Here is a 9,694-nt window from a genome sequence, read left to right on the forward strand (position 1 = left end):
GCATTACTGGTAGATTATCAGGGTTCTCCAAACGAAGGATGTAACGAGAGGTACCAAGGCATATGTATATAGTATTGCGTCATCTATTGTCAGAATAAGGAAAACTGCAAAGCAGTTGGTAATTACAATCTTCCACGGCATCAGTCATAAAGTATTCTACTCTCTGGAAATATTCAATTGTCTCATGAAACTTTTTGAAGCCAAACTTGTGTTCACGGATGAGTTGCTGAGTTCACTGCCATCAACAAATATATACAGGGCTTGTCCGGAAAGTAATAAGACTCAGTCGATTTAAAAAAATTTATTGAACCAATCGTAACAATTGTTTAAAAATTGAAGCCGTCACGGAAGACATTCTCCGGAATAACCTTGAGAGCCAAGGTGCATGCTGTTTGGATCCCCTTTCATCAGCCTTTTCAGGCAAGAAAACAAAACAAAATTCGGTGGGGCCACATCTGAGCTGTATCGCAGCTGCGAAAGCCTTGGGATGCCGGCTTTGGTTAGGTAGCTGTTCACAAGAAAGGCGGTGTGAGCCGGGGGGTTGCGGTGGTGTAACTTCCAAACGGCTGCGATGTCTTATCGGACCCGATTCACCCTTCGTTTGAGTCTCTTCAGGACTTCCACGTAAAACTTGGCGTTGACGGTTTTTCCAGAAGGAATAAATTCATGGTGGACGATGCCTTTGATGTCAAAAAAGACAATGAGCATTGTTTTCACTTTGGATTTGCTCATTCTTCCTGTCTTCATCAGCGACGAAGAAGTAGAGCAAGAAAGAATGCAAACACATTTCACACTAGTAAAAACACTGTTTTATTTCAACTAAAAAAACCCTCCTTTTAAATCGATATAGCTTTATTATGGAAATATAATTTTTAACATATAATTTTTACACATACATACAAATATTTTTTTTTCTGAAATCAACCCACATTTTTGACTTGCTGTTTCATTGTACTACGCTTTGCTACACACTCAATTTTATCGGGTTCAAAGAAAGCATAAGCTATACGCATATTATTTGTGAAGCCGGTAGCCTCCTTCCACGGGGAAACTACCACCACCGTATCACCCTTATCGACGAGTTTGAGCTTCCTAGCGGCGACCAGGGCATACTGAACTCGTAACTCGACGTCTTTCTGATAGTCGGACTCGGGTTTTTCTGAAAAAAAAATAAATAAATCAAGGGAATTTTAATAATGTTGTAACTCTTTCCAAATAGTTAATAGTTTCTAAAGGGTCTCATTTTTGTAAGAAGACAATTGCGGTCGCAAGACTTAAGTATTCTCTAAGTGACTAAATATATTTATATATATAACTCAGATTTTTAAACCCGCTCTAGAAACTCGTTCTTGCTGAGTGTAGATCTGTCGAGGGAATGCTTCTTCGGCCAACCCCGAAAAGTTATTTCATTATCAGACTCTTTTGGGTGCTTGATGATAGTGGAATCAGTGGGGACCGTATAACCGATCAGCAAGTTAGAGGGTCATAATTTTCCATCTCACATCAAAATGAAAACAAATTGGATTCCTATTTTCATCTTGCGTTCTAGCACTAAACCTGAAGGAATGACCTCTGCATGACTGCGAGATTCTTCTGGGCTAGGATAGAACGTAGGAGATCAACTGAACTAACCTTAATAAATTTAATCTTGGCGCAATCGTAGTACTGGACATTGACCAAAAGGCATTCATGTTAAAAGCCTTAAACTCTAGTCGGACTCAAACTCTTAAAGTTGTATGGAAGAAGCTGAGGTGGAAACATGCAAGCATTGTCTAGCTTCTGTAAGACTGAGTCATATCTTCGGCGAAGAAGAACACTTAACCAACTGACGTTAGGCGTTACAACAAATTTATGGTCGGTTCAAAGCACCTCATCGATTTATGAGGGACCTTATCACAACAGCGGACCAACTATAGGCTGTCCAAGTGCGATCCCTGTTAAGATCGACCTTTTGATCTAACCTAATCCCAAAAATATTCGATACAAAAACATATTACATCCTAATCTGCTGTATTTTTCAGCTCCTACCTAGAAACAAAACCGGGTAGACGCCGCGTCTCAAATTGCATTGCCTTGCTGTCCTACTGCAGCGCGTTAACGCAACGATGGGACAATGTGGTCGATACATGCTAATCAAATATGCCGATTTGCCAGATGTCGTGAGCGTTACAATTAATGCAGCCATAGATTTATGCGCCGAGTCCACCGCCGCCAATGCCACGGCATGCACCGCATCGATCGCTGCCGGATTGTTAAGCATAAGTTCTTTGTGCAATTGGCGATGCCATATGACTGCCTCGGCCTCGGCACAGATATTAGCCATGCAGGTGACCGTCTCCAGTGGATACTTGCCAATCGCACTCTCACTCGCTATCATTACACCATCAACACCATCGATTACTGTGTTGCCCAAGTCAGCTACTTCGGAGCGTGTTGGACGCGATTCAAAATTCATCGATGCGAGCAGCTGGGTGCCAACTATCACTGGCTTACCGACACGATTGCATCGCGCTATAATTGCCTTCTGCAGCAGAAAGAGCTTCTCTGCTGGCACATCTATGCCCAAACTGCTGCGATCGATTAGTATGCCGTCGGAAGCGTTGATCGCTTCATCGAGATAATTTAAGATTTGTGTACAGTCGATTTTGCATACAACTTGTATATCCTTGCCACGTTCACCCATAACGGCGCGTATCTCACGTATGGCAGAGGGGTTGCGTATCTTCGACGCAAATATGAAGTCGACATTATTTTCCACTGCGAAACGCAAATCGTAGCGATCCTTCTCGGACACAGGTGGTAAATCAAGATTGACACTGCCCAACCACACACCCTTTGCTGCACCCAAAATACCGCCAACTTCCACTTGACAGATGACACAATCCACCGCTACCTCTTTGACTAGCAGCGTAATGGTGCCATCGCATAGATAAATAATATTACCCGGCTGCATGACATTTATAATATTGGGATAGTCAACATAGACAGTCTCCTTGCTGCCCTTATCCATAAGATCCTTATTAATGGAGAGTCGTATGTTGTCGTTCTTTTTCAGCTCCACTTCATTGACACCCTCAAAGGAACCGGTGCGTATTTCGGGCCCTTTCGTGTCCACAGCGATGGCAATGTGCTTGCGGTAGCCGCCCTCTTCGGCAAGCTCATCGCATGCTTCGTGTATTAAATCGATAGTGGTTTTATGGTGCTCATGTGATTCGTGCGAGAAATTCAGTCGTACAATATTCATGCCGGCCTTAACCAGGTTCTTGAGCATTGTTTTGTTTCGCGACACCACGCCAATGGTGCAAATAATATTTGTACGGCGTCTTGTTATAGGCTGCCCGTCGAATTGCAGGCGACACATATGCTCCAGCTGTGTTTCAGAATCGCTGAAGAGGCTCATTTTGAATATCTTTTGATTTTATATTTTTTTTATTTAAGAAAAACTGTAAATTTTAGTGAAAGTAATAAAAATTGTGATTTAGATTTTTTTCTTTTTCAATAGAAAATATTTTTACATTTCTTTTTGCATTTGTCATAGCTGAAAAATAATACAATTCATTGTCACAGTATTTTATCGATATATTTAGAACTGAAATATCGATACATTAGTATTTATAGTATAATCAGATGTATTTATGGTCCCGGCGCGAACTTATTGTCTCTAAATATCTTGTTTAGTTATTTGGTATTTGAACCTTTGCATGATACATACATATATATACAAAATAATTTTTATTGCCATAAATTCTGTTGCAAAGTTTACAACGAATACATAAAATTTCTACAACGGAGTAGTTATCCTTTAGAATGCCTGCTCTTTACACGAATTTTATAATAATCTGCGCCCACACTATCGATATCTACTCCAGTGTATCACACCGTGGGCACGCCAGATGCTTACTGCATAGTCTTGCCAATGCGGGACAAGTGCAGAAGAGATGCTCCATTGTTTTCCTGGTGCTTTGATTGCCCCATCCTTCGAGCATGTATGGTCACCAGGCAGTGATCAGTTGGTATCTCCATCTTGTTCACACAGTCTTTTCTATCAATCCGATAGAAATTTTGGGTACTACCGATATACCGACAACAGCGCCATATAACAATCATTAAATTCCATCTAATTCTTTCACTTTACAGTGTAAAAATCTAACATCAATGAAGTTATCAGAACAAATCTTTACCCAATTAATACCCTGAAGATATTTCATCTAACTCCCGAAAATTGTCGAAAATGGAGTGAAACTTTTCAAGGATATATGGCTATTTGGTTTTTCCAAACATATCGGTTAATTTCTGAAGTCTAGTATTAAAGTTCAGGGAGAATATTTTTGTGATTACAGTATGAACCTGTGCTAAAATTGGGAAAAATCTCTATACCTTATAAGTATATTGCACAATATGTGAGGTTTCCTAAAATCATACAGAAACGGCTAGTTCTGGTAACGATATATCGTAATACCAAAACTCTATAAAATCTAGTCCAAATATTCCTTAGCCCCATATACTTTATATGTATAAGATAAATTATATGAAATTCAAACATCCGGTTGGTTTTCGGTCAATATGTAAAATATCTTAGCAAAATAAAGTGAAAGTATCCCTTAAAAGCGCGGTAAAGTAGTAAAGTAATGTACTGTTCGTTGGAGAACGTTGGATCTTCCAGCACACAAGGCAAAACCAGCAGTGGCAGTGGCTTAAAAGCAATATTCTTGGTTTTATAACTGCAGATGAATGGCCGAATCATTTCAATCGTAAAAGCAACATATGGTCATTTCGAATGAAATGTTTACGTCATTATTTAATATATTCATAAATAAATAAAACCAACTTTATTAAAAAAGATATTATAGTTTGATTTTTATAACTTCCTGAACCAGTGGCGTAACTACAGGGTGGCAAGTCGGCAAAATGCCACGGGCCCCCAGCCCGAAGGGGCCCCCGGTCAGAGGAAATCTCAATTCCCAACATTTATTATTACACATACACATTACTTAAGTAAAAAAAAAGTTTTGTCTTTAATTTATTTGTTACCTTCTTAGTTGCATACATAGCTAAAAAAAATATACCTAGGTATTAAACTTTCAATGCATTAGTAAAAAAAAATTTAACCCAGTTTTAGAAAGAATGGTCAAAATCCAATTACTCGTAATAATTTCGGAAACATGTGTGGACAAACATACCTCAAAAATTTGTTTATTGGTTTATATTTATATTCACTGGGCATGTCTCAGGGTGTCTCGCTGAGACTAGGTATATTGCCGCCATTAAAATCAGTGTTGCCGTTTAAGCGCATTTCGCGCTAGATAGCGCAATTCTAGACTCTTCAGCGCTTTTTTTCTCAATACAATGCGCTAACAAATATTTTTCGGAATCTAGTAGAAAATTGTAAAAATTATTGACGATCGTAAATTTAAGCCAATAAGTTAATTGTCAGAGCCGTAAAACGTTAGGAAAATAACGAGCTGGGAATTCCCCAAAGGGTTTAGTATTCGCCGACAACAATGTTATTGATGCGTTTAATATTTTGTCTCTTTTTTACATTAAAGTGTTATGTTATGACTGTCTCTGATCTTACTAACAGAGTTCAATTATAATGATACGTCATCAGTTGAAAGTTCTTAAGAAAAATTGCCACACTTTTATGTTGCCTGAACACGGTTTGAAGAAAATGACTAAAACTGTAAAAAAAGAAACGGCATCTGGTGAAGGCACACCAATCGCACCCGAACGTAATGATGACCAGAAAGATATTCAGTTATTTAATTTAGTTGATTTTGATAAATGTAATAATGGTTAAATAAATTCACATAAAAGCACATCTTCTCTTATTGCCATTAAAAATACACAGCTAAAATTTAGCGCAATTTTGAAATGAGTTTGGTGTATTTTTTTCTTTCTCAAACGGCAACACTGCTTAAAATTTATGTTGGTAATACTTGCTGATGCTTGGGGAATCCCCGATTCGAGTTTGTATATATGAAAAACTCCACTATTGTATTACGCAAGAACTCACCAAGCAATTAGCAGTTTATTGTTGTAAGATATGGTTGTTTGTTGCAAGTGAAGATATATTTAATTAGTTAATTGTGAAAATAGGTTGACAATGTCTACTGGGTAAGAATTTTATTCTAATATTTAAATTAATTTATACTATTACAATTATTTTAATTTTTAATCTACCCATAAAATTAATCATTTACATCGTCGGTAGGTATCGGTAGTAAAGTTTGAAATCACAAGTTACGAAATTATTATTTAAAATAATGATTCTCATCGCGCATTTCAAAATCAATTCACTATTTTGACATTCGTAACCACCAAAACTATTTCGGTACCTATGTTCATCGTTCTTTCAAAACTTACAAAATTTGACACTTGAATTGAACTTTGAACAATCGGTGGACTTTCGTTATAAACATTTTTACGGTCGCGTTTTTTGCAATTTGTAGAAAATAAGTATATTTTTAAATAAAAAAAAACTATAATATTATTACAAATTTTTTGCGGTTTTGTTCTAGAAAGTATCAGAGTGGAAGCGAAAAACGAAAGCGAAAGAAGGAGTCTGAAGAACAAAATAAAAAGTTGCCTAAAATAAGTCAGTACTTTAATAATCAAGATAGTATACAAGAAGAAGTGGCAATATCGCAGGGCCCGATAACAGTGAATATTTATATTCAGAGCAACCACAACTGTAAACCAAAAGGCCCCTTGTTAAGGGATAGTAACAATAGATCTTTCTTAGATAAATATTATTACACTGTTTCTAAATCTGGCGTAAAGTTAGAACGTACATGGCTGTCCTATTCTCTATTGCTTCAAAAAGCATATTGTGCACCATGTTGGTTATTCGCAAATAGGGCGTCTAAAAATATACAAAATATTTGAATGGAAGGCAATGATGATTGGAAACATATTGTGGAAGCCATAGAAAGACATGAGACATCGAAAGAACATTTGCATTCATGTTTTGTACATCGACAGTGGCAGTTACATGGAACACTAGATGAAGAGCAAGAGTCCATTATCAAGAGAGAAAATTTTTTTTGGCGCCAGGTACTCACTAGACTTCTTGATGTTACTCTGATACTTTCAATCTGTAATTTAGCTTTTCGTGGTCATAAAGAAACGGTATATGGCAACGATTCTGGTCCAAAAGGAAATTTTTTGAGTATTGTTGAGTTATTAGCCAAATACGAACCTATTTTACAAGAGTTGCTAAGCAAACCTAAGGACCAGATTAAATACTTAAGTCCAAAAATACAAAATGACCTCATTGCTGTTCTGGTTCAAAAAGTGGAAAATGCCCTGGTAAATGAAATAGTCACCGCGCCGTTTTATTCCATTTTGTTTGATACTACTCAAGATATTTCCAAAACAGATCAATTGTGTGAACTTTACCGTTACTGTGTAATCGAGAAAGATGAAAATGGAACTCCAAAGGCTCTCGTAATTAAAGAGTCATTTTTAAGATTTCATGAGGATCAAACTGCCTTAGCAATGTCCAAGCAGATAATAAAATCCATAAATGGCAAAAGTATTTCTCTGAATAAGTGCCGTGGACAAGGGTACGATGGAGCTAATACTATGAAAGGTACTTATGGCGGAATTCAAAAACTCATAAGAGATATAGAGCCAAATGCAGTGTATGTCCATTGTGCTGCTCATAATTTAAACTTGGTAGTAAATGATGCAGTAAAAGAGGTCATAGAAATACAAACATTATTCGAAACTGTGCAACAAATTTATAATTTTTTTGGCCATAGTATTAGACGATGGAATATATTATCTAGTTTTATATCTGACAACAAAAAAGGAGAAACCGTTATATCATCAAATTCAGTAACATTAAAAACAATGAATCCAACTTGATGGGCAGGACGCTTTGATGCCATGTTTGCTTTAAAGGTTCGATTTGTTGATGTTCAAAAAGCGCTAACAAAAACCATTTTATCAAATTCCAAATCAGATGAGAGAAATGAAGCTATCTTGCTAAGAAGAAGGTAGAGAACTACAATTTTATTATGTTGCTGGTTTTCCATTGCAAAGTCTTACAAACCATAGACGCGGCTTCTAAAGCACTTCAATCTAAAGCCGTCGATCTTTCAAATGCTTCAAAGCGTTTGCAAGTCTGTCTAGAAGAACTTGAAAAGTATCGACATGAATTTGAAGATTTAAAAACGGAAGCAAATAGTATTGCAGTTAAATGGTCTATAAACCCTGAATTTCCTAAAACTCGTCAGAGAAAAGTGAAACGTCATTTTGATGAAATTTGTGAGGATGAACGTCTCCAAGATCCTGAAAGCTTGTTTAAAGTGAACGTATTCTATCGTGTATTAGACATCATCATTAATCAACTTAGATCGCGTTTCCTTGGAATGATTGAAATTGTTTCCAATTTTAGTGTCTTGCAGCCTGCCACTTTGCAAAACTTGAATGATACTGATTTATTGGAAAAGGCTTTAGCATTTGTCCATTTATATAAAAAGATATATCTATGTCGTTTTCCAAAGAAATTCTCAGTTTTCGATCCTCTTTTAAACACGAAATAGAAAGGTCGTCTTATTAATAACAAAGAATCATTTTATATCTTCAAGCTTTCCTGAAGTGTGCACTGCATTTCTGTTATTTCTCACCATTCCTGTAACTACGGCTAGTGCCGAGCGATCATTTTCAAAACTGAAATTGATAAAAACTTATTTAAGAAATTCTATGGGACAAGAAAGGTTAAGCAATTTGGCTATTCTATCCATCGAAAATTCTATGGCCCGAAATTTGAACTTTGATGATGTCAATAACACTTTTGCTGAACAGAAAGTCCGAAGAAAGGAATTTTAATAATTAAAATTGTGTACTTAAAATAAAATTGTGATTTCAGTTCAATATGTACTTTAAATTAGGTACCTTTAATTAAAAGTGAATAATTAGCAAATCAAGAAATTATAATTATAAAGTTTGTATGTACCTACTTCACGTAGTGATTTATTAGTTAACTCTTACAAATAAAAGTGTATAAATAAATATTATAAAATAAAAAATACTATTGTTGTTGGTTCAGTTTCTTTATATATTGGGGAAGTGGGAGGGCAGGGGGCCCATTCGATGAATTTGCCACGGGCCTCGAACGGTATAGTTACGCCACTGTCCTGAACTGTGTATGGGTATTTGACTCATGCGGGTTTTACGGGATGCCCGCTGTTTCAGCTATTCGCGCACTTTTATTGGCGGTGTGCATATACGGGATTTTGATGCGTTGTTCATAGCACATCGGTCTGGCTCAGTAAAAATTGGCGTGCGACACATAAATCAATCAATTATTAACAGTCGCTAAAGAAGGATAAGGGTCGCCGTATACAGCATCCAAGCTCTGATATCAACTCACTATATCAGATTGCTTTACAAATCGACCGCTACAAATCAGAATTTTTAAACGGAAAACTTTTGTATTTGACAAGATATTTTCACGAAATTTGGTAAGGACCAATTAATGCGACGATTTCCTCGAAATCCAACGCATAGTAACTCTTGCCAACAGGTGCTATTTCGAATTGGGTGGGCAAATGAGAAGTAAAATCCTCTCTCGGCGAACAAAGATCAAACTCTACAAATCACTCATGATCCCCGTCCTGCCATAACAACATCTGTTGAGTCGGCGTTACGAGTTTTCAAGAGAAGGGTTCTAGGAAAGATTTATGGT

General features: G+C 36.8%; 2 protein-coding genes across 2 annotated transcripts; one reads left to right on the plus strand and one right to left on the minus strand.

Moving 5' to 3' along the window:
* Window positions 1–831: 831 nt before the first annotated feature.
* LOC105224646 (pyruvate kinase) lies at window positions 832–3,535 on the minus strand. Its single transcript, XM_011202799.4, has 2 exons — window positions 2,029–3,535; window positions 832–1,159 (listed from the first exon to the last, which is right to left on the minus strand). Exons 1-2 carry the CDS (start codon window positions 3,398–3,400, stop codon window positions 921–923), a joined length of 1,611 nt encoding a protein of 536 aa, XP_011201101.2. The 5' UTR covers window positions 3,401–3,535; the 3' UTR covers window positions 832–920.
* Window positions 3,536–4,873: 1,338 nt separating this feature from the next.
* Window positions 4,874–9,048, plus strand: LOC125777451 (zinc finger MYM-type protein 1-like). Its single transcript, XM_049452427.1, has 2 exons — window positions 4,874–6,114; window positions 6,519–9,048. Exon 2 carries the CDS (start codon window positions 6,886–6,888, stop codon window positions 7,867–7,869), a length of 984 nt encoding a protein of 327 aa, XP_049308384.1. The 5' UTR covers window positions 4,874–6,114; window positions 6,519–6,885; the 3' UTR covers window positions 7,870–9,048.
* Window positions 9,049–9,694: the final 646 nt, after the last annotated feature.

This window comes from Bactrocera dorsalis, chromosome 3 (assembly GCF_023373825.1).
Source record: "Bactrocera dorsalis isolate Fly_Bdor chromosome 3, ASM2337382v1, whole genome shotgun sequence".
Taxonomy (NCBI): Eukaryota; Metazoa; Arthropoda; class Insecta; order Diptera; family Tephritidae; genus Bactrocera; species Bactrocera dorsalis.